The sequence below is a fragment of the Sphaerodactylus townsendi genome, linkage group LG04 (genome assembly GCF_021028975.2).
Source record: "Sphaerodactylus townsendi isolate TG3544 linkage group LG04, MPM_Stown_v2.3, whole genome shotgun sequence".
Classification (NCBI taxonomy): Eukaryota; Metazoa; Chordata; class Lepidosauria; order Squamata; family Sphaerodactylidae; genus Sphaerodactylus; species Sphaerodactylus townsendi.
Window position 1 is genome coordinate 145,854,428 of NC_059428.1, and position 26,894 is coordinate 145,881,321.

Genomic DNA, 26,894 nt, shown 5'->3' on the forward strand with positions numbered 1-26,894 from the left:
GGGGGGGGGGGGGGGTGGGGGGGGGGGGGGGTGGGGGGGGGGGGGGGTGGGGGGGGGGGGGGGTGGGGGGGGGGGGGGGTGGGGGGGGGGGGGGGTGGGGGGGGGGGGGGGTGGGGGGGGGGGGGGGTGGGGGGGGGGGGGGGTGGGGGGGGGGGGGGGTGGGGGGGGGGGGGGGTGGGGGGGGGGGGGGGTGGGGGGGGGGGGGGGTGGGGGGGGGGGGGGGTGGGGGGGGGGGGGGGTGGGGGGGGGGGGGGGTGGGGGGGGGGGGGGGTGGGGGGGGGGGGGGGTGGGGGGGGGGGGGGGTGGGGGGGGGGGGGGGTGGGGGGGGGGGGGGGTGGGGGGGGGGGGGGGTGGGGGGGGGGGGGGGTGGGGGGGGGGGGGGGTGGGGGGGGGGGGGGGTGGGGGGGGGGGGGGGTGGGGGGGGGGGGGGGTGGGGGGGGGGGGGGGTGGGGGGGGGGGGGGGTGGGGGGGGGGGGGGGTGGGGGGGGGGGGGGGTGGGGGGGGGGGGGGGTGGGGGGGGGGGGGGGTGGGGGGGGGGGGGGGTGGGGGGGGGGGGGGGTGGGGGGGGGGGGGGGTGGGGGGGGGGGGGGGTGGGGGGGGGGGGGGGTGGGGGGGGGGGGGGGTGGGGGGGGGGGGGGGTGGGGGGGGGGGGGGGTGGGGGGGGGGGGGGGTGGGGGGGGGGGGGGGTGGGGGGGGGGGGGGGTGGGGGGGGGGGGGGGTGGGGGGGGGGGGGGGTGGGGGGGGGGGGGGGTGGGGGGGGGGGGGGGTGGGGGGGGGGGGGGGTGGGGGGGGGGGGGGGTGGGGGGGGGGGGGGGTGGGGGGGGGGGGGGGTGGGGGGGGGGGGGGGTGGGGGGGGGGGGGGGTGGGGGGGGGGGGGGGTGGGGGGGGGGGGGGGTGGGGGGGGGGGGGGGTGGGGGGGGGGGGGGGTGGGGGGGGGGGGGGGTGGGGGGGGGGGGGGGTGGGGGGGGGGGGGGGTGGGGGGGGGGGGGGGTGGGGGGGGGGGGGGGTGGGGGGGGGGGGGGGTGGGGGGGGGGGGGGGTGGGGGGGGGGGGGGGTGGGGGGGGGGGGGGGTGGGGGGGGGGGGGGGTGGGGGGGGGGGGGGGTGGGGGGGGGGGGGGGTGGGGGGGGGGGGGGGTGGGGGGGGGGGGGGGTGGGGGGGGGGGGGGGTGGGGGGGGGGGGGGGTGGGGGGGGGGGGGGGTGGGGGGGGGGGGGGGTGGGGGGGGGGGGGGGTGGGGGGGGGGGGGGGTGGGGGGGGGGGGGGGTGGGGGGGGGGGGGGGTGGGGGGGGGGGGGGGTGGGGGGGGGGGGGGGTGGGGGGGGGGGGGGGTGGGGGGGGGGGGGGGTGGGGGGGGGGGGGGGTGGGGGGGGGGGGGGGTGGGGGGGGGGGGGGGTGGGGGGGGGGGGGGGTGGGGGGGGGGGGGGGTGGGGGGGGGGGGGGGTGGGGGGGGGGGGGGGTGGGGGGGGGGGGGGGTGGGGGGGGGGGGGGGTGGGGGGGGGGGGGGGTGGGGGGGGGGGGGGGTGGGGGGGGGGGGGGGTGGGGGGGGGGGGGGGTGGGGGGGGGGGGGGGTGGGGGGGGGGGGGGGTGGGGGGGGGGGGGGGTGGGGGGGGGGGGGGGTGGGGGGGGGGGGGGGTGGGGGGGGGGGGGGGTGGGGGGGGGGGGGGGTGGGGGGGGGGGGGGGTGGGGGGGGGGGGGGGTGGGGGGGGGGGGGGGTGGGGGGGGGGGGGGGTGGGGGGGGGGGGGGGTGGGGGGGGGGGGGGGTGGGGGGGGGGGGGGGTGGGGGGGGGGGGGGGTGGGGGGGGGGGGGGGTGGGGGGGGGGGGGGGTGGGGGGGGGGGGGGGTGGGGGGGGGGGGGGGTGGGGGGGGGGGGGGGTGGGGGGGGGGGGGGGTGGGGGGGGGGGGGGGTGGGGGGGGGGGGGGGTGGGGGGGGGGGGGGGTGGGGGGGGGGGGGGGTGGGGGGGGGGGGGGGTGGGGGGGGGGGGGGGTGGGGGGGGGGGGGGGTGGGGGGGGGGGGGGGTGGGGGGGGGGGGGGGTGGGGGGGGGGGGGGGTGGGGGGGGGGGGGGGTGGGGGGGGGGGGGGGTGGGGGGGGGGGGGGGTGGGGGGGGGGGGGGGTGGGGGGGGGGGGGGGTGGGGGGGGGGGGGGGTGGGGGGGGGGGGGGGTGGGGGGGGGGGGGGGTGGGGGGGGGGGGGGGTGGGGGGGGGGGGGGGTGGGGGGGGGGGGGGGTGGGGGGGGGGGGGGGTGGGGGGGGGGGGGGGTGGGGGGGGGGGGGGGTGGGGGGGGGGGGGGGTGGGGGGGGGGGGGGGTGGGGGGGGGGGGGGGTGGGGGGGGGGGGGGGTGGGGGGGGGGGGGGGTGGGGGGGGGGGGGGGTGGGGGGGGGGGGGGGTGGGGGGGGGGGGGGGTGGGGGGGGGGGGGGGTGGGGGGGGGGGGGGGTGGGGGGGGGGGGGGGTGGGGGGGGGGGGGGGTGGGGGGGGGGGGGGGTGGGGGGGGGGGGGGGTGGGGGGGGGGGGGGGTGGGGGGGGGGGGGGGTGGGGGGGGGGGGGGGTGGGGGGGGGGGGGGGTGGGGGGGGGGGGGGGTGGGGGGGGGGGGGGGTGGGGGGGGGGGGGGGTGGGGGGGGGGGGGGGTGGGGGGGGGGGGGGGTGGGGGGGGGGGGGGGTGGGGGGGGGGGGGGGTGGGGGGGGGGGGGGGTGGGGGGGGGGGGGGGTGGGGGGGGGGGGGGGTGGGGGGGGGGGGGGGTGGGGGGGGGGGGGGGTGGGGGGGGGGGGGGGTGGGGGGGGGGGGGGGTGGGGGGGGGGGGGGGTGGGGGGGGGGGGGGGTGGGGGGGGGGGGGGGTGGGGGGGGGGGGGGGTGGGGGGGGGGGGGGGTGGGGGGGGGGGGGGGTGGGGGGGGGGGGGGGTGGGGGGGGGGGGGGGTGGGGGGGGGGGGGGGTGGGGGGGGGGGGGGGTGGGGGGGGGGGGGGGTGGGGGGGGGGGGGGGTGGGGGGGGGGGGGGGTGGGGGGGGGGGGGGGTGGGGGGGGGGGGGGGTGGGGGGGGGGGGGGGTGGGGGGGGGGGGGGGTGGGGGGGGGGGGGGGTGGGGGGGGGGGGGGGTGGGGGGGGGGGGGGGTGGGGGGGGGGGGGGGTGGGGGGGGGGGGGGGTGGGGGGGGGGGGGGGTGGGGGGGGGGGGGGGTGGGGGGGGGGGGGGGTGGGGGGGGGGGGGGGTGGGGGGGGGGGGGGGTGGGGGGGGGGGGGGGTGGGGGGGGGGGGGGGTGGGGGGGGGGGGGGGTGGGGGGGGGGGGGGGTGGGGGGGGGGGGGGGTGGGGGGGGGGGGGGGTGGGGGGGGGGGGGGGTGGGGGGGGGGGGGGGTGGGGGGGGGGGGGGGTGGGGGGGGGGGGGGGTGGGGGGGGGGGGGGGTGGGGGGGGGGGGGGGTGGGGGGGGGGGGGGGTGGGGGGGGGGGGGGGTGGGGGGGGGGGGGGGTGGGGGGGGGGGGGGGTGGGGGGGGGGGGGGGTGGGGGGGGGGGGGGGTGGGGGGGGGGGGGGGTGGGGGGGGGGGGGGGTGGGGGGGGGGGGGGGTGGGGGGGGGGGGGGGTGGGGGGGGGGGGGGGTGGGGGGGGGGGGGGGTGGGGGGGGGGGGGGGTGGGGGGGGGGGGGGGTGGGGGGGGGGGGGGGTGGGGGGGGGGGGGGGTGGGGGGGGGGGGGGGTGGGGGGGGGGGGGGGTGGGGGGGGGGGGGGGTGGGGGGGGGGGGGGGTGGGGGGGGGGGGGGGTGGGGGGGGGGGGGGGTGGGGGGGGGGGGGGGTGGGGGGGGGGGGGGGTGGGGGGGGGGGGGGGTGGGGGGGGGGGGGGGTGGGGGGGGGGGGGGGTGGGGGGGGGGGGGGGTGGGGGGGGGGGGGGGTGGGGGGGGGGGGGGGTGGGGGGGGGGGGGGGTGGGGGGGGGGGGGGGTGGGGGGGGGGGGGGGTGGGGGGGGGGGGGGGTGGGGGGGGGGGGGGGTGGGGGGGGGGGGGGGTGGGGGGGGGGGGGGGTGGGGGGGGGGGGGGGTGGGGGGGGGGGGGGGTGGGGGGGGGGGGGGGTGGGGGGGGGGGGGGGTGGGGGGGGGGGGGGGTGGGGGGGGGGGGGGGTGGGGGGGGGGGGGGGTGGGGGGGGGGGGGGGTGGGGGGGGGGGGGGGTGGGGGGGGGGGGGGGTGGGGGGGGGGGGGGGTGGGGGGGGGGGGGGGTGGGGGGGGGGGGGGGTGGGGGGGGGGGGGGGTGGGGGGGGGGGGGGGTGGGGGGGGGGGGGGGTGGGGGGGGGGGGGGGTGGGGGGGGGGGGGGGTGGGGGGGGGGGGGGGTGGGGGGGGGGGGGGGTGGGGGGGGGGGGGGGTGGGGGGGGGGGGGGGTGGGGGGGGGGGGGGGTGGGGGGGGGGGGGGGTGGGGGGGGGGGGGGGTGGGGGGGGGGGGGGGTGGGGGGGGGGGGGGGTGGGGGGGGGGGGGGGTGGGGGGGGGGGGGGGTGGGGGGGGGGGGGGGTGGGGGGGGGGGGGGGTGGGGGGGGGGGGGGGTGGGGGGGGGGGGGGGTGGGGGGGGGGGGGGGTGGGGGGGGGGGGGGGTGGGGGGGGGGGGGGGTGGGGGGGGGGGGGGGTGGGGGGGGGGGGGGGTGGGGGGGGGGGGGGGTGGGGGGGGGGGGGGGTGGGGGGGGGGGGGGGTGGGGGGGGGGGGGGGTGGGGGGGGGGGGGGGTGGGGGGGGGGGGGGGTGGGGGGGGGGGGGGGTGGGGGGGGGGGGGGGTGGGGGGGGGGGGGGGTGGGGGGGGGGGGGGGTGGGGGGGGGGGGGGGTGGGGGGGGGGGGGGGTGGGGGGGGGGGGGGGTGGGGGGGGGGGGGGGTGCTCCCCACAACAGACACCTTGTGAGGCAGGTGGGGCTGAGAGAGTTCGGAGAGAACTGTGACTAGCCCAAGGAATGTAGGAGAGGGGAAACAAATCCAGTTCACCAGATAAGAGTCCGTCGCCCATGTGGAGGAGTGGGGAATCAAACCCGGTTCTCCGGATTAGAACCCACCTGCTCTTAACCACTACACCACGCTTAGCATTCCGGTCTCCCTCTCTTCCTCACGTAGGTGTGGGGGATCAGCTGTGAGGACCGAGCGGTTTATTTCCGGCAAGGAGTCACCCCAAGCGAGCTGAGCGGGAAGGCTTGGAAGGCGATCGTTTGCAGCCGAGATACCGACCGCTCTCAGACGGGGAGCTCGACCAGCCTCCTCAGGTACCCTATATCGCCCTTCTAGACCCCTCCGCTTGTCGGAGGCGGACCTACTGGTGATCCCTGGCCCCAAGGCGATCCGGCTGGCCTCTACAAGGGCCAGGGCTTTTACGGCTCTGGCCCCTACCTGGTGGAACAGGCTTCCAGGTGAGATCAGGGCCCTGCGGGTCTTACAAAGTTTCCGCAGGGCCTGCAGAACGGACCTGTTCTGCCAGGCGTTTGGCCAGCCGGGATGATGTCAACTCCGCCGTAAGAACATCTGGCCTCCCGTGGGTACATAAAGGGGGGAGGGAGGGGTTGAAGCCATCGGTAGTCTTAGTATTTTATGTATTATTTTATGTAAATTATACACTATGATGTTTTAAATTGTTTTATCACTGATGGACACCGCCCTGAGCCTTTGGGGAGGGCGGTATATAAATATAATAAAATTAGTTAGTTAGATAGTTAGATAGATAGATAGATAGTTAGTTAGTTAGATAGATAGATAGATAGATAGATAGATAGATAGATAGATAGATAGATAGATAGATAGATAGATAGATAGATAGATAGATAGATAGATAGATAGATAGATAGATAGATAGATAGATAGATAGATAGATAGATAGATAGATAGATAGATAGATAGATAGATAGATAGAATGCTTGCTGGCAAAGAGATGCAGGGAAAACATATTGGGAAGGATGTGCGTCGCCTGAGAACGTTTTAGGGCAAAATCCGGGTGTTGCGGGACTTTTCTCTTTCCCTCCTACCTTTCCCCGTTCTGTTTTTCCCTTATATTTACAATTGTGGATCTCAAAAGGGTATCATTCAGATTTGGTTTTCCCTTATTAGAATTCCCTTATTAGAATGTCCCTTATTAGAATTCGTGTCGCTGCGGTTTAGATAAAATGTTTCATTGCCCTCTTAACTGATTTTGTGTAAGTGTGGGGAAGGATGGACTATAAAACTGAATAAATAAATGCATACATTCAATAAAGCTGCAGTTTTTGGATGCAGTCATCTAAAACCCATTTCCCACGGCGCTGCCAACTTTGCATTAATTCCCAGTCGTCTGGTATGTTTGAATCAACTAGAGGTTTTTCCCTTCTAGCCTTTCTTCCACTGTCCTTTTGAAACTGACGAAGATGCCTCTTATATGGTTTTTCTCTCCCACCCCCAGTCACGCTGACCTTTCACTTCCTTCAGAGCAGCTGTGCTATTAGTCAGTTTTCCCTGCTGACTCCCACAGGGTGGGATGTTTGTGCACATCCCATGACTCAGAAAAAACACAACACAACATATCCCGTAAAAGAAGTGGTGTTAGGTCCTAGAAGTGTGTAGCAGTTTGGCTGAAGTTCACGTTTTATCTGTGGCTGGTTAAGGAGAACTCCTGGGAGTCCTATGTGAGCCACCTTGAATTTCAGCATAGAGTGTGAGAAATAAACAACAGATCCCGGAATAAAATGGTCAAGATAAGGTTTGCCTTCTTTCTCTTTTCCACCCAGCGCCGGCTGCTTTTTCATGGATGATGTCAAGGAGCAAAGTAGCTCTTTCTTCCAGAACGATGGAGATTTCGCCTCCGACACCGAGGCGTCCTTGGCGGTCGCTGCTGACGCTGGGCTTCCTGGACTCGCCGATGGTGGTGACGGAGACAACGACAACCAGGCGGCAGATTCCGAGGCAACCCCGGTTGCAGACCCTGTGCCCACCTCTCACGAAGAAGATGGCCCCGCTTCGGAACAAAAGCTCACCACCGCTGACCCGGAAGAGCCTCCCTCGGATCAGGATTCCCGCCCGGCGGAGCTACAGTGGACCAACATCGACTTGAAGGAAGCCAGCAAGGCCCCTGCGCTTTCTGCCAGCGCCTTGGCGGAGACGTCCAGCCTGTCTTCCTTTGGCACATTGCCACTCTGCGTGGAGGACCGTTACGGGACCGACGAGCATCCACTGTGGGCCTGGGTCTCTGGCGGAGGCTGCCTTGTGGACTCCCACACCTTGCTGAAGTGGTTCATGGCGCCGTCAGGTATACGAAGATTGAGTTCTAATGTTTATTCTAGTTCCTTTTTAATCTATTTTAAATTTATTGAATTTCCAGCTGAAGTCGGGCCCTGTGCGACATACGTATATATTTAAAGCATACGTCAACAATAAATTTCAAAACTCTAATCTCAAAACCTAGAACAATGGTGGCGAACCTTTGGCACTCCAGATGTTACGGACTACAATTCCCATCAACCCCTGCCAACATGGCCAATTGTCAATGCTGGCAGGGGCTGATGGGAATTGTAGTCCATAACATCTGGAGTGCCAAAGGTTCGCCACCACGGACCTAGAAGATAGAGAATGAGCAACATAATCCTATAAGGAAATAACCTCCCCATCTTGGTCCAAGCCCTTTACTGTGGGCTGCCCAAGTATGAGGAAAATTGGAAATGGGGGAAATAATGCAAAATATAATATTCATTGGTGGTTGGTAGTTGGAAATCAGATAGACAAAATGGTCTCAACCAAAAGTCTGGTGGAACATCTCTGTCTTACTGGCCCTGCAGAACTGTTTGACCCCCCCCCCCCCCCCCGCACACGCACACTCTCCCATGAAACCTGATTGGTGGCTCTGCCAGCCACACGCTCTGACCGGCCTACTTCTCAGGGTGGTTGTGAGGATAAAACAAGCAGGGGAGGAGCTTGTGTCTGCTGTCTCGAGTTCTGTGGCTGAGCAGTGGGATTCTACTCAATAAATAACAGTTTTGTCCTGATCAGTGGCTGCTTGCATTTCCATTCCTGCTCCAAATAGTTTGTCTGTGTTACTCGAGGTTTTGACCCCAGGTTCCTCTTTTTCGGCCCTCTAGGTTTCTCCTCCGCAGGACCGTCCCTTAGTCTGTCCATCACTCCGGTGCAGACCGCGGCGTGGCGCAAACAGATTTTTCAGCAGCTTGCTGAAAGAACCCGACGGGAGTTGGAGAATTTTCGACACTATGAACAAGCCGTCGAACAGGTGAAGCAGAGAGGCGGTGCCCTCGTTTTCCGGTTTTGAACAAGGATGTCTGTTGACATATTTATCTCTCCCTTCCTCCAATACGGTCATGTAAAGCTTAGCCCTGTGGGGTAGGTCAGAGTGAGATGATATTGCCAACCTGGAGTCACTTACAGATCTGCATGAATTTGAACCCAGCACTCTGCAGTCTTATGATACACTGTTGTACCATACTGCCTCTCAAATTCAGAAGAGTCTTGGGTCAGCCTAAAGATTCCCGTCAACGCTGCTATGTCTGTTTAATCGTATTATTTGTATACTTACAGTTTAATCGTATTATTTGTATACTTACAGTTTAATGTTTGTGTGTGTGTGTGTTTTTGTGTTGTGTTGGTTTTTGTGTTGTGTTGGTTAAAAAACCATAGTCGGTTTTTTAATTGTATCTTCAATTTTATTGCGTTGCCTGGAGACCTCTTTCCACCTCTCCAAAAGGTGTCAGCCATTTTGGGTTCCCTCGTTCAACTATTTTATTTTCCTGACAGTTCGAAAAACAATAATATCACAGGGTATGAAAAAAAACAACCCAATATTTCCGCAGTGAACAAGTTAACAGAGACAACGGAGCACGATCCGATGTTTAAAAAGAGTTTTGCCCTGCCAGTTTTTATCATTTTTACCGTTGCCAGAGGTGGCTTGTGGAAGTTTAAACTAGGTTGGGCTGGAAGGCTTTAAAAATGTGGTGTAGGAAAGAGAGATTGCTCAGAAGTGGCAAACTGGGTTATTTTGTGGCTTCTCCCCCTAAAATGCGTTGTTTCTCTTTCCCATCCCCATAGTCGGTCTGGGTCAAAACAGGCACCCTGCAGTGGTGGAGGAGCTGGAAACCGCACAAATGGATTGATGTCCGGGTGGCTCTGGAGCAGTTCACGGGAAACGACGGGACACGGGACAGCATCCTTTTCATCTATTACGTTCAGATGGAGGAGAAGAAGGTATGTTGCTAGAACAGCGTGGCCTCCGTAGACCTTGTCTTGGATTTTCTGCATTGGGATTGTGTGATATTTCCTGGGCCCATGCCCTGTCTTTCTGCAGTATCTCCATGTGTTCCTCAACGAAGTCACTATCCTGGTCGAGATCCTGAACGAAGCCAAGCATTCCTTCGCGCTCTACACCCCGGAAAGGACTAAGCAACGCTGGCCGATCCGTCTCGCGGCCGCCACCGAACAGGAAATGCATGACTGGGTGAGCCACGGCTGTTTATTTTTATTTTGTTTTATTGGATTTGTTATCCTGCCCTTTGCTGGTCAAAGCCAAACACAGGGCGGCTGACAGATATTTTAAAATGCCTCCGTCATCATAAAACCAGTTCAATAACAATATAACTTAAGCATTGAAATACAAATACAGATATAAATATGAATCCTTCAGATGGCAACTAACTGGGGTATCCGCACTGGACTCTCACGCAGTCTAAAAACTGTCCAATCCTGTCCTGTCATAAATAAAATCACGCTTCGGGTAGAAAGGAGGAAGGAAAATAAAAGTTGGGGGGGGGGGATATCAAGATGGGATGGACCCATGGCTGCCACTGCGCCAAAGGCTCAGTGGGAAATGTCTGTTTTGCAGGTACTCTGCAGTAGCGATTAAGATCCTGCAGGGCCCTAATATCAAATGGCAAGGAGAAGGATCCAATAGCTATATTCCCTCTCTGTTATCAGATCACTTTATTTCAGAATGGTATACTTTGATCTTTAGAAAGGTTGAAGCTATTGGTTTCCCCTTGGAATCACTCCTTATGCTCACAAAGGTGGAAGCCTTCAGACTAGTTAAGAATAGGCTCTTGGATCTTGATTTTCATAATTTGACTCGTGCTGCCAAGACAGCCTGTTCTCCGACTACATTATTAATCCCATGCGAGCGAGGAATTATGGCAGCATATCTTCGTCTGCTGATTAATCCCACCCAGAGGAGAGCCTTGGCTACTGCAAGATGTAATGTGCTGCCATCAGCTCTGCTGGAGGGAAGATTTAAGAATATGGAACGTTCTAAAAGAGTTTGTTCATGTGATAGGACTACGGTCGAAACACTCAACCATTCTTTGTTTCTATGCCCTAAATACAATAAGATACGCATGAAATACATGAATTCCATTTTCTTGCAATGTTCTCAGTGGCATGAGTGTTATAAGATACCCAATCTCCTGAACAGCTCTGATGTGCTCTTTTGTGAAACTGTTGCAAATTTTATACTGGAAATTAGTAATTTTAGCAATTTTAACTGCATTTCTTAACCTTGTTTTGTTTTAAAATTTTGTCCTGTTTTATATGCCAATAAAGGCTTGTGTAAAAAAAATGGCAAGGAGTTCCACAGGCCAGAGTCTTAACATTTATCTATTTGTGTCTAAAATTTATCTTGAGGGTGGAAGGGTAATTGACAGCTCTGACTGTCTTGTGGGAAAAGATTTTTGCCTTCATTGGAAACATTCAAGCTTTTCAAAAAAATTCACAGCAGGTTTTTTTGTTACATGGGAACCTTTTTGGTGCCAAATTGTTGTGAGACCACCTCAGTGCATTATGGGAGATGGAAAGCTTTGGGGCCATGGTTTCGTATTTAGCGGGCCAAAGGTTAATCTCCATGGGGATATCTTGACTTTTTGTGTTATCGGTAGTCGACAATGTCATTATTATTTCCACAATTTGGTTAGGATGCATTATGTAACAAAACGCCCAAGCACACACAAAAGCCATTGGAAGAATCAGATTTAATAATACAAACTCCTTGAGTAAAAGCCAGATTAAAAATCCTTTGGGGGAAAGCCATGAGTTAAAACCAGGAGATTAAAAACCTGTTAAAGCCACTGTTATCTCGGCCGAAGGCACGCTGAGAAAAGGAGAGTCTCTGTTTGCATTGTTAAAGAAAGCAAAAATTGAATCAGGAAGTGAATCCCCAAATATACACTGCTGGTTGCCCTGATAGCTAAAGCAATCTGGTTTAGATGTAACGCGGGGTATGTAGAACCCCGTGCAGGTACACTTTTTTTAAAAAAAATTCTGTATTCTTTTTTACGTTCATGTGGAGTTCAGCTATGTGCGCAGTTGTGGGGGCGTTTTGGCAATATGCCCCCCCATATGACCTGGCCAAGTGGCGCCCAGGGCTCCTGCCCCCCTTCTCCCCCATAGTTACGCTACTGACTCTGCCTTCCTCGTTTCTAAATGCCACACCCTTCCTTGTTTCTAAACCTCTCCTCAATTTGTGTCTCCTCTCAGCTGGCTCTGTTGAGCACGTCCTGTTCTGAAAGCCGGCGGATTCAGGGCCCTCCGTCCCCTCAGGCCATCTGGTCGGTGACCTGCAAAGGAGACGTGTTTGTCAGCGAGCCGACGCCCGATCTGGAGGCCGCAACACACCCAATGCCAAGTGACCAGATGTAAGAAGCGTGTGATGTTCTTTCTCTCTCTGCCGGGCTCTCAGCCTCTGGACGCCACTGCAGTCAGCTCTGAACTTCCCCTATGGGGTTTTCAGGGCGCAGGAAGATTTTTGGCTTTTCTTCCTTCCCACTGCTGCCATGCGCTCCCCGGCCCCTGGTGGATTGGGCTGTTATTGCAGTTATATGGTCACCATTGGATTAATGGGGTTTTAAATGAATTAATTATGTTCAGTTGTTGTTTTATATATTTATTAGGTTTGTTGGAAGCCGCCCTGAGCCGTCAGGGAAGGGCAGGATATAAAACTAACTAACTAGCTAACTAGCTAGCTAACTAACTAACTAGATTTTTTTTTAAGACAAGCCTACCTGCACTTTTTATATTTAAAACTATTCTCTGTATTTTTCTAGAAGCACCTTATTCAGTATGGGGTTTTCTGTTGTTTGTCAAAAAGGCCTTCAGACGATTAATCTGGCAGATCAAATGTTTTACCCACGGGGGCATATTTAATGGATTCTCTTCTCTTCGTAGGTTTTGGCGACAGGTCGGAGGACATCTCAGAGTGGTTGAATGCAACAGCCGCGGAATAGTTTGGGGCGTGGGGTATGACCACACAGCCTGGGTTTATACTGGAGGATATGGAGGTGGTTTCTTTTCAGGTAACTGATTTTCCCCCCCACAGATGCTACTGAGCATCCTGGCTACTTTGCTGTGACAAATTCCAGTGGCTCCCAGAAGTGTTCAAATAGGGCTTGCTGATAAATCGATTGTACATTTCAGGAGCCCCAAACAGCCCTGTTTAGCCTGGGCTCGTGGGAGTTTGGAAGCAAAGCAGCTGTGGTTGATACTTTGGTGGGAGACTATCAAGGAATTCAAGGGTTGCTATGCAGAGGCAAACAATGGCAAACCACCTCCAAACATCTCTTGCTTTGACATGGATGGTGCAGGCTACTCTGATCAGTACTAAGATAGCAGACCACCAAGGAAGTCCAGGGTTAGCTGTGCAGAGGCAGGCAAACCACCTCTGTACATCTCTTGCTGGATGGTGCAGGCTAACCTGATCTCAGAAGCTAAGCAGGGTCAACCCTGATTAGTGCTTGAATGGGAGCCCACCAAGGAAGTCCAAGGTGGCTGTGCAGAGGCAGGCAATGGCAAACCACCTCTTTCTTGTCTTGCCCTGACCTGGATGGCCCCAGGCTATCAAGTTCTTGTTAGATCTTGGGTGCTAAGTTCTGGTTAGAACTTGGATGGGAAACCACCAAGGAAGTTGAAGGTGTTGCTATCCAGAGGTAGCCAGTGGCAAACCACCTTCACACATCTCTTGTTTTGACCTGGATGGCGCAGGCTAGCCTGATTTTCTTGGATCTCAGAAGCTAAGCGACTTGGATGGAAAACCACCAAGGAAAACCAGCTCTTATGGTGCCTACAGGCTGGACTTAGTTCCCCTTGTTCTAGAGCAGGGGTCTTCAAACTGTGGCCCTCCAGATGTTCATGGACTACAATTCCCATCAGTCCTGCCACTTGGCCATGCTGGCAGGGGCTGATGGGAATTGTAGTCCACGAGCATCTGGAGGGCCATAGTTTGAAGACCCCTGATCTAGAGTGACATTCCTCCTATTAAAGTAAGGGGAGATCAAGTAGTTTTTATTATCAGCATTTTGCATTTAGAGCCTGTGGTTTGAATCTCTGCTGTATGAAAAAATGTACCAAGGCGTCAGGATGACATAAACTTAATCAGAATTGTTCGGGGGAGCATAGTTTTATATACCGTGTTTCTCCGAAAACAAGACAGCGTCTTATATTAATTTTTGCTCCCAGAGATGCGCTCTGTCTTATTTTCAGGGGATGTCTTATTTTTCCGCTCCACGGCTGCATGCTCTGGTCGTCGGGCCTGCTTCCAAACAAAAACTTTGCTACGCCTTACTTTCGGGGGATGTTTTATCTTTAGCACTTCAGCAAAACCTCTACTATGTCTTATTCTCAGGGGATGTCTTCTTTCCAGAGAAACAGGTAGCAGATAAGGTGGCCGTAGAACTGAAATTATTCAGGAAGATTCTGTGACCCTGTTTACTGTTCTTTTTTTCTGCCTTGCTTTCTAATTTCTCTAACCCAGCTTTTGCATTTCTTAGGCCTCACCTTGTTATAGCTCCATCATTTCCTAAATCCTCCTAAGGTGCTTACAATACCCTTTACACTGTTCTTATTACATCGCTAAGGTGTCCCCGCATCTCCTCTGGGAAGACGGGGATGAATAAAACCCTTTACAGGCTGCCAACAGGCCGCCGGGGAAGTGAAACCAAATTGAATATTGCTTGCGTCACTTGCATTGGCTCCCAGTTGAGTTCCGAATAATTCATAAGGTGTGGGTACGTACCTTTCAGGCCTTACGCAGCCTGGGACCTTCGTACCTTCGGGACCGTCTTACCCCATATGTCCCTGTGCGGCCTCTGCGTTCGGCAGAGGCCAACTTGCTGGTTGTCCCTAGCCTCTCGATGATGCGGCTGGCCTCTACCCGGGCCACGGCCTTTACAGCCCTGGCCCCTGCCTGGTGGAACACTTTGCCACCAGCTATCCGGGCCCTGCGGGATCTTGGAGAGTTCCGCAGGGCCTGTAAGACCAAATTGTTCCACCGGGCGTTTGGAGAGGCCAGCCGCTGATGTACGCCCTCCTCCTCTTCCCCTTTTTACACTCTGGACCCCTAATTTTTATGGGCCCCTCAGCTCTCTGGGTTTGCTCTTTCCAGGGTGGGTTTATGAAGTTTTACGAAGTTTTATGCTGGATGCCGATGTAATTTTGTTTAATCCGCTGTTTTAAATGGGGTTTTTAATGTGATTGTTTGTTATTGTGTTGTTCACCGCCCAAAGCCCTTCAGGGGAGGGACGGTATATAAAAATGATTATAAATAAAATATATTAAAAACTTCCCGCTAAGGTGGCAATCGCGTGGGGAAGAAGGGCGAATGAGCGGTTTTGGGTCTTTCAGGTTTGACAGACGGCTCTGAAAACATCTATGCCCAGGCGGATGTGAAGAGTGTCTATATTTATGAGAATCAGCGATGGAACCCGGTCACCGGTTACAGCAGCAGGTGAGGGTCACCAAACGTCAAATGTTCCTCACTGTGATGACTGTGATTGGTGAGTGTGGTTTCGCAGCAGTGCTGCGTTTCCAAAACTAACGGAATTCCCTCCATATGCCCTTTCCGCAGATGCAGAACGATGCACTTTCAATCCACTTTCAATCCACTTTGTAGCTGTGCAGAACGGCCCAATCCACTTGCAAACAATTGTGGATGTGGATTGAAAATGCATTATTCTGCATGTGCGGACGGGGGCTTGGAGTTAGCGTCTCATCTGAAGCGCCCCGATCCGAGATTCCTTGGATGTGGTAGACATATTGCAGTAGACGTCTTCTGCGCTCTTTCACTGAATGCTTGGCCACTCAACCCTGATCAGAATTAGACCCTTCAGACTTCAGGAGCAGCAGTGGCGTAGGAGGTTAAGAGCTCGTGTATCTAATCTGGAGGAACCGGGTTTGATTCCCAGCTCGGCCGCCTGAGCTGTGGAGGCTTCTCTGGGGAATTCAGATTAGCCTGTGCACTCCCACGCACGCCAGCTGGGTGACCTTGGGCTAGTCACAGCTTCTCGGAGCTCTCTCAGCCCCACCTACCTCACAGGGTGTTTGTTGTGAGGGGGAAGGGCAAGGAGATTGTAAGCTCCTTTGAGTCTCCTGCAGGAGAGAAAGGGGGAATATAAATCCAAACTCTTCTTCTTCTTAAATTACGTGACTTTTCCCTATTGCCCCACTCAGCACAGTGTATCCTTGTGTTTGGTCATGGGAATCTTTTATTGTTCACTATTAGTAAATACCTAAATCTCCCCACAAGAGGGCACATTTACATTAAACTTGGGGCATGGGAGAAACGGAAGAAAAGCGTTTTACGAAATGCCATCTGAGGGATGGCAAAGCCTAACTCCCAGGTTTCTTCCGAGATGTTCCCGTCCCGTTTTTTAACGGACCCCTAAAAATGTCATCTGCGAACAAGCCTCGTGTGTTAGCAAATCTGAACTGTATAGGGACGCAGATGGAGTCTCCAAGATCAACTCCTCGTAATGTTTATGCTCAGCCTCGGGGTTGCTTAAACCTATGCAGAATAATGCACATTCGATCCACTTTCAATGCATTTTGAAGCTAGATTTGACTGTGCGGAAGAGCAAAATCCACTTGCAAACAATTGTGGAAGTGGATTGAAAGTGCATTATTCTGCATGTGTGGAAGGGGCCTTCCTTATGAGGAGAGGCTGCAGCGTTTGGGACTCTTTAGTTTGGAGAGGAGACGTCTGAGGGGGGATATGATTGAAGTCTACAAAATTATGCATGGGGTAGAAAATGTTGACAGAGAGAAATTTTTCTCTCTTTCTCACAATATTAGAACCAGGGGGCATTCATTGAAAATGCTGGGGGGAAGAATTAGGACTAATAAAAGGAAACACTTCTTCACGCAACGTGTGATTGGTGTTTGGAATATGCTGCCACAGGAGGTGGTGATGGCCACTAACCTGGATAGCTTTCAAAGGGGCTTGGACAGATTGATGGAGGAGAAGTCAGATCTATGGCTACCAATCTTGATCCTCTTTAATCTGAGGTTGCAAATGCCTTAGCAGACCAGGTGCTCGGGAGCAACAGCAGCCGCAGAAGGCCATTGCTTTCACATCCTGCCTGTGAGCTCCCAAAGGCACCTGGTGGGCCACTGTGAGTAGCAGAGAGCTGGACTTGATGGACTCTGGTCTGATCCAGCTGGCTTGTTCTTATGTTCTTATGTTCTTATGTTCTCTTCGGTTTTGGCTCTGCCTGTCTCTTGCCCAGATTCAAAGCAGGCTTAAAGTACACTGAAGCTCTTTTTATCATAATTCGGTACTTCTGGGTCCTGCATTTACTATAGTTACAAAGGAACAAAGCTTGATTTAAAACATAAAATCCTGCATGGATATCAACCTCCAGGCACCATTGAAATTCTGACAATATGGTGGGCGCAAAATGGCTGCCTCAGGAGGCGGAGCCAGGCACAAAATGGCTGTCTCAGGAGGCGGAGCCAGGCACAAAATGGCTGCTGCAGGAGGCGGTCAGACACAAGATGTGCACCAGAAAAAGTGTCAACAGATCCTACGGGCACAAATTTGGGGACCCCACCTTAGTTTAAGGTGCTGCACAAGCGCAAAGTATTCTTTGCTTTGCCGCAGTCACATTTTAAACCATGCTTGAGTCCATCCGAAGGCAGCAGAGTTTGCGTCCTAAGTGGCCTTGTCACAGACCGAGCTCTGAGGGTCTTGCGTTCTGCTGGTTTTCAGGGGGCTGCCAACCGACCGGTACATGTGGAGCGACGCCTCGGGCCTGCAGGAGTGCACGAAGGCAAACACGAAGCCCCCGTCGCCACAATGGGTGTGGGTAAGCCGACCTTGTCCCTTTCCTATTTCCCCGATGGCACTGGCCAGCGTATGCTGAGAAGCTATGCAGCTCCGTCTTCTCTTCTCCTTTCTCTCTATTAAAAAATGCATTTAATTGCCTCTCCTTTACGCAATCTAGGTCTCCGAATGGTCCGTCGATTTTAGCGTCTCGGGAGGAACTGACCGAGAAGGCTGGCAGTACGCCGCCGACTTTCCGGCGTAAGTGCTTCCCGTTCGATCCTTTTAGCCACCCGGGTGGCACACAATTCACCTCCTCTCTGGCTAAGGTACAAAAGGTGACCCAGTGAAGTGTCCCGACCGGAGTGCGGCTTGTGAAGCGTGTCTCTCGCATTCTGGAGGTGCAATCCAATGGCCAGGGGGTCTTACTTATAAGGAAAGGTGAAAGAATTTGGGGTTTTGAAATTTAGAACAGAAAGGAAAGCATAAGCGTGGTGTAGTGGTTAAGAGCAGGTGGATTCTAATCTAGAGAACTGGGTTTAATTCCCCTCTTTTCCACATGAGTGGCAAAGGCTTATCTGGTTAATCAGATGTGTTTCTGCACTCCTACATTCCTGCTGGGTGACCTTGGGCTAGTCACAGTTCTCTCAGCCCCAACTGCCTCACAAGGTGTTGGTTGTGGGTAGAGGAAGGGAAAGGAGCTTGTAAGCCACCTTGAGTCTCCTTACAGGAGAGAAAAGTGGGGTATAAATCCAAACGCTTCTTCTTCGTATAAAATATATGCACAGTGAAGGGAAAATATATGCAGTGCAGAGAAAAGTTGTGCACAGTGCAAAGGAAAGAGATACAATTCGTAATGGATTGTTTTGTTAGGTTATGTTCTAGCTCATGGGTCCCTGACACCCCGACACCTTTTCTGACCCCCATCCAGTGGGCAGAGCCTACTGGGTCTTTTGCTCCGCAAGGCTTTTGATTGGCTATTGCAAATTTGATTGGCTGTGTGTGTGTGTTTTTGAAAAAAATTGCTACAGCAGTAGCTTCCATTGCTTTGCGGGATTTAAGGTTGGATGCGGTAGCCATTTTCTGACTGACTCCGCCTCTTGTGGCAGCCATTTTCTAGCTGGCTCCGCCTCTTGTGGCAGCCATTTTGTGGATGTGCTGGCTGCCCTGATTCCAAATTCCAAAGGTTCCCCCAGGAGCAAAAATTGGGGACCCTTGTTCTAGCCAAATTCTGAGTTTGAATCCCTTGGTCTGGGTTCCTTTCGGCAATTAGATGTAATTATTGTGTTTTTAAAAGTAACAAATAACAGCGGGTCCAGTGCTGGGAACTGGAGTTTGGCAACCCACTGAGTGTCAAGCCACAATTTAGGGCCCGCTAGCCCACAACGGTTTGTTATAGAGAGGCAAGAAGGCACCGTGCCTTTTACTGGCAGAGAGCGCTGTTGCCGTAGGATCGCTTGGGAGTGTCTTAAAATTTGTGTCTCCGCTTCCTGGCAGGTCTTATCACGGGCACAAGACGCTGAAGGACTTTGTGCGACGGAGGCGATGGGCCAGGTAAAACGCACGGCATTTTGAAACTGCCTTTGGCACACTTCAACAATGCTGCTCTTTTCTTCCTTTGCACTTAAATTCCCCCACCCTTTAAAATGTTTCATTCTGTCCCAGTGACTTCATCCCTCTTACCTTCTTTACTAGAGGGGTTGTGAAAGTTACCAAGGGCTGAGGCACGCAGCGATCCCAACTCTTTGGGAAAGGGCACCTGGTGTGTGCGTGGAATTACGCACACCCTGAACACCGATTTCTCTGTCCTTCTTTTGGTCTACTCAGGCTTACCAGCCAGAATCCCAGGCTGAACTGTGATAAAGGGACTGGGAAAGGGGCGGGAAACTGGTATTTGTTGTGAGGGGGGTAAGGGAAAGGAGATTGTGAGCCCCTTTTGAGTTTCCTACAGGAGAGAAAGGGGGGATATAAGCATAAGCATTTTTATTGTCATTGTGCACGCACAACGAAATTTACAGCAGCATTCCTCGATGCACACAATTTCAGACTCATATATCATACTCATACAGTTTCATACAATACATCATACTCATACAATTTCAGACTCATATATCATCCTCACTTTCCCCTTCCTCCACCCATCCCTACACAGCCCCAAACACATCAACACGAAGCCGCGGAGTTTAGCCGCAGAGTTTAGCCGCAGAGTTTAGCCACGGAGTTTAAATCCAAGCCTTCTTCTTCTCTTCTTTCCCACTCGCTCTTCTGCCCGTAGGAAATGCAAAATCGTCACCAGCGGGCCGTGGCTGGAAGTCCCTCCCATAGCTTTATGGGACGTCTCCATCATTCCCGAGTCGCCCAGCGCCAAAGAAGAATGTGTGGCTCTCTGGGCCGTCAGTGACAAGGGAGAGGTTCTCTGCCGATTGAACGTCTCTCCCGAGAACCCCGCGGTAAGCCTCCGTGCGTAGGTTTCGGTTTCATCCCTCCCTTGAGCCTGAAAATTGCCCACCATGCTCTTTTGAACTCTTTTGGTACCTCTCCTTCTCCGAAAAGCATCCGAGACCCACTTCTCAGATTAACCGGGGCAGGGGGGATCCGTTAGTCCTTCGTGGACCCAAATTTCATTTCAGGCCCTCTGGAGACCCCCTTGGTCTGACTGTAAAGAATTCCAAGTGAAATTGAAGAGCAACTTTCGCGTGCAGCCGTTTGACAGACTGATGAGATTTTCGGGGTACAAACTTCTCCGCGTCAAAGATCCCCTTGTCCGTGAACCTGGCAAAGGGAGCTTTGAGTCGCGAAAGCTTGTATCCAAAAACTTTTGATGGTCTCTGCAGTGCGGCTGGATTTGGGTTTGCCTCTTCCCCTACAAGCTACCTTCTGAAATTCAGCGGAGTTTTTCCAACATGTTTTTAGTAGCATGCAAGCGAAGGCTGTCTCTTCTTTGTGTGTTTCTTTGACTTGAGGTTTTATTGTTGTAACTGACATATTCTGCTTTGAGTCTCACTGAGCAGGAAAAGTAAGTAATTGGGGTGAACGCTTCTCTGGTATGTTTGAAAAAAAAATCACCCCACCCAGACTGTCTACATTTATCCAGGGCCCCAACAATTCATTCATTCATTCATTCATTCATTCATTCATTCATTCATTCATTCATTCATTCATTCATTCATTCATTCATTCATTCATTCGATTTGATAAACCGCCCTACCCCCAAAGGGCTTGAAAAAAAAATCACCCCACCCAGACTGTCTACATTTATCCAGGGCCCCAACAATTAATTAATTAATTAATTAATTAATTAATTAATTAATTAATTAATTAATTCATTCATTCATTCATTCATTCATTCATTCATTCAATCAATCAATCAATCAATCAATCAATCAATCAATCAATCAATCCATTCATTCATTCATTCATTCATTCATTCGATTTGATAAACCGCCCTACCCCCAAAGGGCTCAGGGCGGTGTACAGACATGACAACCAATACAATGTAATTAAAAAGACACAAATCGAATAATCCCAATGAAAACAATTAATACGATACAATAAAAACAGTAGCAGTAATAACCCATCCACTATTAACTAAATAGATGACAGAAATTGCGCCAGAAGATAGAAACCAGACCTACTGGGTTTTGTGGCGTGTTTCTATGCTCTTTCCCCCAAGTTGGTTTCTTGCCTATAATCCCCAGTTAGTTGAAACGCCCCAGTTTGCCAGTTCTGATAAACCGCGGTTTATTTCAGACTAGGAACTTTTCCACCTCAGCTACTTGTGTGAAAGAAGCTCATGAGACCCAGGAAATCCCAAATTTGTGCTTGTCAGAAATGAATCCGAGCTCATTTGTTTCACGTCTCCCGCTGTACAGTTTGTTGTCTTGGTGATCGCCTGGCCCACTTTTGGAGAAACTCAGTGGGTGCCAAGCAAAATAGTGGCGAGCCCCATGGGGCCATGTTGGAGAATCCTGCCCTATAGGATTATAATGAGCAGTTCTTGCTGCGACATCCTGTGATCTTCCAGCATTGCCCATATTTGACAGACACGAGGGGTTCTTTGGGGGCTCTGCCTCCGCCCGAATCCCATGCATAGTTTGTAAGCAACATATACTCTCCACAACTAGGGTTCTTCTTGGCTGCACGTGGGGACCGATCAGCCATTCATCTCGGTATCCGTCGGAGGGTTCTATCAGGTCTGGGCGGTAGCTCGCGACGGCTCCGCCTTCTACCGTGGCTCCGTCTCGCCGCAGAAACCAGAAGGTACGGCTGTGTTAGTCAGTCATGTTGGCTGTCGCTCTGCCCGCCTCGGTGCTTTAAGGAATAAGTATCTAGCGGCATATTATGTTAGAACAGCGGTTCTCAACCTGTGGGTCGCGACCCCTTTGGGGATCAAATTACCCTTTCACAGGGGTCGCTAAGACCATCAGAAAACACATGTTTCCGATGGTCTTAGGAACCGAGACACAACTAATTTTATGGTTGGGGATCACCACAACATGAGGAACTGTATTAAAGGGTCGTGGCATTAGGAAGGTTGAGAATCACTGCATTAGAAACTTGCGACGGGATATTCTGACTCCCTTTTGAACTGTCGCTTTAAGGAAGAAGGGCATATGATAGGTTCACGCTGTGTCTCCAAGCAGAGAGGGTTTTAACCCTCCCCCCCCAAACACAGGCCATTTGGAAAAAAATCTCACTGCCACTTTCGCTGCTGTAGGGGAAAAGGCAGATATCAGAAATATTACCTGTCCTTTGCTTTGGTTAATGGTAGCTTGGGAAGGGTGAAATCCCCCAAAGAAAAATATTTTAAGTCCTTCTCTCTGGTGCAGGCTGTACCCTGCCCAAAATCATGGTTCTAAGAAAAAATAGGTGTAAAGGTTAAGAGTGGTGGACTCTAATCCGGAGAACCAGGTTCGAATACCTGCTTCTCCACATGAACCCTGCTGAGTGACTTTGTCCAGTCCCAGTTCTCTCAGAACTCTTTTAGCCCCACCTGCCTCCCAAGGTGTCTGTTGTGGAGAGAGGAAAGGAAAGGAGTTTGTAAGTCCCTTTGAGTCTCCTTACAGGAGAGTAAGGTGGGGTATAAATCCAAACTCTCTTCTTCCTGGACCAACCTCAGTTCTCACTGAGGTAGGAAACTTATGTCTGGGCCACATCGTTTCAGATAGACAGTTGGGTGCACCTCTGTGTATAAACAGTGCTTGCGCATAGAAAACCAGTGCTGAAGAAAGCACGCAGCCTAGTTTTCTTCCCTGACCTGCACTTTTTCTAGTGGCGGGGATTTTTTAAAAAGACGGAAATGACGTGACCTGGCTGAAGCCCTTCGAAAAGGAGAAGTGCTGCCGTGAAGTCACAGTGGACTGATGGCGACCCTCATCCATGGGGTTTCTATGCAAGAGATGAGCCAAGGTGGTTTGCCTTTCCCATCTCCCAGGGTGGTCTCCCATCCAAATACTGCAGCCCACCCTGCTTCACTCCAAAGCTCAGACAAACCCAGGCCAAGCTGACTGTCTTAGAAAAGGGAGAAGCATGACGCTGATTTTTCGCGTTGGAGGATTTTTGTATCATTCGGGCTGCGTATCGGAACACAATGCTTCCTCCAGCCAGCTGGACAAATGTGTATGTCCACTTCTTCTTTTTTTAAAAAAAGAAAGAAAAATGTGTCAATATCTTGCAGGGGACTGCTGGTACCATGTTCGCGCTCCTCCGAAGCAGAAGTTGAAGCAGGTTTCCGTCGGGCGGACGGCCGTGTTCGTGGTGGATAAAAACGGTGAGGATTTTTAACTCCCGCTCGCTTTTTTCACCCGGGGCGTCGGTGAGGTCGGGGGCCACTCACCCCGGGGAGGGGGAAGAGGGCCATCCCCGCATGGCCCGCCCACCTTGGGGAGAAGAGGAGGGAGGAGCACATCATTATACCTACGGGACCGTCTCACCCCATATGTCCCGAGTCGCGTCCTCCGCTCAGCTGAGGTGAATCTGCTGGTGGTCCCCGGCCCCTACATGATGCGGTTGGCCTCCACGCGGGCCAGGGCATTTACTGCCCTGGCCCCTGCCTGGTGGAACGCTCTACCTCCAGTAGTTAGGGCCCTGTGGGACCTTGGAGAGTTCCGCAGGGCTTGCAAAACTGTGTTGTTCCACGGGGGAGACTTTTTTTGGGGCTGAGCCATACCCTCTTTGCTGCTGCCCCCCAGTTCTAGCACTGGCTATATACTTGACCATCTGCCTACCCCCTCCCAGGGTTTGTCCACTGGGGTTTGATGCCGGACGCCTTTTATTATTATTATTCATTTTTTGTAGGTTACTGCTGCTATAGTTTTAAGGTTTTGTATTGTTTTTAATTGGGGCTATTCGATTTGTTTTATTGTCTTGTCATTTGCTATTGTACACCGCCCTGAGCCCTTCGGGGGTAGGGCGGTTTATCAAATCGAATTTAATAATAATAATAATAATAATAATAATAATAATAATAATAATAATAATAATAATAATAATAATAATAATAATAATAATAATAATAATAATAATAATAATAATAATAGTCAAGGCCCACCTTGGGGGGAGAGGGGAAAGGGTCAAGTCCCACCCACCCCGAGGGGGCCAAGCATCTGGTTGTGGCACACTTACGGGGGGGGGGAGAGACAGGAAAGGGACTGCAGAAATATTAGGGGGTTGTCTTAAAACTTCCAAACATTTAAAGAAGAAAGCGGGGCTGATCGTGCCGTCATCATATTATCCCTTACAGGCAACCTGTGGTATCGGCAGGGAATCACCCCAAACTACCCGCAGGGATCTAGCTGGGAACCCATTTCCAACAATGTCCGGAAAGTTTCCATCGGGCCTTTGGACCAGGTTTGAATTCAGCGTCCAATTGTCTGTTTCGGCTGGGTCTGGTATAAAGTGGCCGCCCTGCCGCACGCTGGACCTGTGCTATAGCCGCCCTCTGGTGTCTCTGCCCCGCAGGTCTGGGTCATCGCCGACAAAGTTCAGGGGAGCCACAGCCTGAGCTGCGGGACCGTCTGCCACCGGACCGGAGTCCAACCGATTGAGCCGAAAGGGCTGTCCTGGGATTACGGCATTGGGGTGAGTTGACCTCTGAACCCATCTGGTATCTGTTTTGGCCACACGGTCAGGAGATCTTTCTAAAGTGGAGCTTGTTTGAACAAAAATCTTGGTTTAAAATGAAAGGCAAATGCCGGCTAGTGGTGGGTGGATGGATGGATGGATTTAATGTGGAAGGTTAGGCCTGACTCCCAACCAATCTTTTCCCACCGTGTATATTCAAGATATTATTTATTTATTTGATTCATTTGTACCCCTGACGGGGGCCCAAAACAGCTAACATGGTTCTCCTCACCTCTGTTTTTATCTGTACAATAATCCTGTGCAGTAGGCTACGCTGAAAGATCAAAGGCCCAAGGGTAGCCAGTGTACTTCCATGTCACGAGCGGGGATTTGAATTCGTGCCTCCCAGATACTACATCACACTGTCTCGTAGTCTTTGGAGGTTGTTAACATCTTTGAGCCATCCATTTAAGCCCTCTCTCCTGTGCCTGGTTTCTAGGGAGGATGGGAACACATTACCGTCCGGGGGAACGCTACCGAAATGTCCAAAAGAACATCCCGGGAAATCACAGAAGAGCAACCTGTCGAGCCAAACGATTCTGAAGGCGGAGAGAGTGGAGGAAGAGAACAGCCTCCTCAGTCCACACTCTTGGTGGAAGAAGACCCAGGGGTCGACAGAAACGCCGTGCAGTGTTAACCGGCCTCTGTTCGAGAGAGATTGGCCGCAGGACAGATTTCCCTTTCCCCCTTCCTTCACCTCTGCCCACCCCAGATAACATAAAGGTGTGGTGGAGCTGTGCGGTACACCCGTCCGAACGCTTCGCCCCGGCACGAGGAGGGAAGGATGAGAATTCGCTGCAACTTGCGAACGAAAATACGATCGGCCGAGCGTCGCAGCTGGATACTGTTTCAAGGGCGCTCCAGAGCGTCACGAGCCATTGCGACAGTTTTGGGGGTTGCGTAGCTGCCTGGTTCTGAATGGGTCAAGTTGCAGTTGCATCGTTTACAGAACTGGGATTTTCCGAAGGAGAGGAAGCCCTTTAATTTATTCTCTGAGTAATACTTATTAGCTGAGACGCTGCCGGACAAGCGGCCCACGACCGGTCTCCGGTAGCCTCTGGACGCAAGCTGCTGTTAATATTGAAACTCGAATGTGAATTGGGGCCGCTTGGACATTGAGATTTAGATACACTTTCCTATTTGTCCCTTGGAAACTGTGGTTGTACTTGGACATCAGGAAGAAACTGTGGGTGGGTGGGAGGGAGGGAGGGAGGGAGGGAGGGAGAGAGGGTTGGTGGGTTGGTTGGTTGGTGGCACAAGAGTTAGCCCCGGAGGCTATTTGATCTGTAAGTTCCCTATCCTCTCTCTTTGTTCACCATGATAAAATGGAGAACAAACCACAGTTTTCCCGCTTCCAAACTGGCTGAGAACAAACCACAGTTTGCAGCTTCTGAACTTAAGCAAGGTTTACATTTCAGAGGGCGGCCAAGTTGGTCTAAAGTCGAACAGCTAAAAGTCCAGGAGACCCAGAAGATTTTCAGGGTTGGAGCCTTTGAGAATTTGATATCTGGAAAAGAGCACTTTTAACTCTCGGAAGCTCATGCCCAGAAACCTTGTTGGCCAGTAAGTTGCTGTTAGACTTGAATCTTTCATTTGTTTAAGAGGGGTTTGTTTAATTCTGCCTTTTCTGAAAAATGATCAAGGTGACCAGTGCTTTTAGAAATCCAATCCGAAGCACTGAAACTTAAAAACAATCCGAACAAATGACAGAAGCGTTGTTTAAGCAGTTGGACAATCTGCAGCGATGTTGACAAAATAACCAGGATTGTTGTCCAAGGAGCAACCGGGGTTAGAAATACCAGAAAGCACAAGACAACGCCAGTGCACAAAAGTGGGTTGACCACGCAACAAAATCCAATTTAGCAAATTGCATAACAAACGCAGAGCCAAAACACCAGGCCCATTTTTTCAGGCAAATGTCTTGGGGGGCCACCACCAGGAAGTCACCCAAAGAGGGCCTTCTGAGAAAGATCTCAAGAACAAACTGCAGTTTGCTATAAGTCAGAAGGTCTTCTGTGCATCTTGGTACACCTTGGGTGAAAAGGGGGGCGTTGCGATGTCTGAGGCCCAGTGTTTCCTGGTTTGTTCCTGCCCCGATCCAATCACTTTACGCCACAGGTGTCAAATTCACGGCCCTCCAGATGTTATGGACTACAGTTCCCATAATCCCCTGCCAGCATGATGCTGGCAGGGGATTATGGGAACTGTAGTCCATAACATCTGGAGGGCTGCGAATTTGACACCTATGCTTTACACTGACCCTAAGCACTTTAAGCTGCTATGAATATGACACTCCTATATTTTACGGGAGCAAAGAGTTCTGTTAAGTGGGAACACCTCTCCTTTGCAAGGACAATTCCCCAACAGAGGATAAATTCTGTGAAAATCACTGCTGCTACAGGATCCTGTCTCCCTCTCCCCAAACAGTGGTATTCATTAACCCTTTCCTAAAATAGTAACAAGACTAGAAAATTGTGTCAAAATGGCCAGAGGTCTCCAACACTAGTCAATAGCCAACAGGCCTGGGGCATTAGATATCTCCCACAAGTGTATGCTTCTTCTAATCTTTGTCAATAAAGCCAGTGTGGTGTGGTGGTTAAGAGCAGGTGCACTCTAAACCGGAGAACCGGGTTTGATTCCCCTCTCTGCCACTTGAGCTGTGGAGGCTTATCTGGTGAACCAGATTAGTTTGTGCACTCCAGCACATGCCAGCTGGGTGACCTTGGACTAATCCCAGTTCTTCGGAGCTCTCTCAGCCCCGCCCACCTCACAGGGTGTTTTGTTGTGAG

The 26,894-nt window shown here is 55.7% G+C and overlaps 1 protein-coding gene across 1 annotated transcript in view; it reads left to right on the forward strand.

Annotated features, from left to right (window-relative positions):
* Positions 1–25,289, forward strand: part of TECPR1 (tectonin beta-propeller repeat containing 1) — a 35,958-nt gene extending 10,669 nt beyond the window's left edge. Inside the window, exons 2-18 of the mRNA XM_048494148.1 lie at positions 5,064–5,209; positions 6,698–7,215; positions 8,042–8,187; positions 9,000–9,155; positions 9,256–9,405; positions 11,430–11,587; positions 12,117–12,244; positions 14,568–14,670; positions 16,930–17,026; positions 17,165–17,244; positions 18,481–18,537; positions 19,259–19,433; positions 21,108–21,243; positions 22,661–22,753; positions 23,726–23,832; positions 23,944–24,063; positions 24,545–25,289. Of these exons, the coding sequence (XP_048350105.1) occupies positions 5,064–5,209; positions 6,698–7,215; positions 8,042–8,187; positions 9,000–9,155; positions 9,256–9,405; positions 11,430–11,587; positions 12,117–12,244; positions 14,568–14,670; positions 16,930–17,026; positions 17,165–17,244; positions 18,481–18,537; positions 19,259–19,433; positions 21,108–21,243; positions 22,661–22,753; positions 23,726–23,832; positions 23,944–24,063; positions 24,545–24,742 (2,568 nt within the window). The 3' untranslated portion in view covers positions 24,743–25,289. The remainder of the gene's footprint in view (positions 1–5,063; positions 5,210–6,697; positions 7,216–8,041; positions 8,188–8,999; positions 9,156–9,255; positions 9,406–11,429; positions 11,588–12,116; positions 12,245–14,567; positions 14,671–16,929; positions 17,027–17,164; positions 17,245–18,480; positions 18,538–19,258; positions 19,434–21,107; positions 21,244–22,660; positions 22,754–23,725; positions 23,833–23,943; positions 24,064–24,544) is intronic.
* Positions 25,290–26,894: the final 1,605 nt, after the last annotated feature.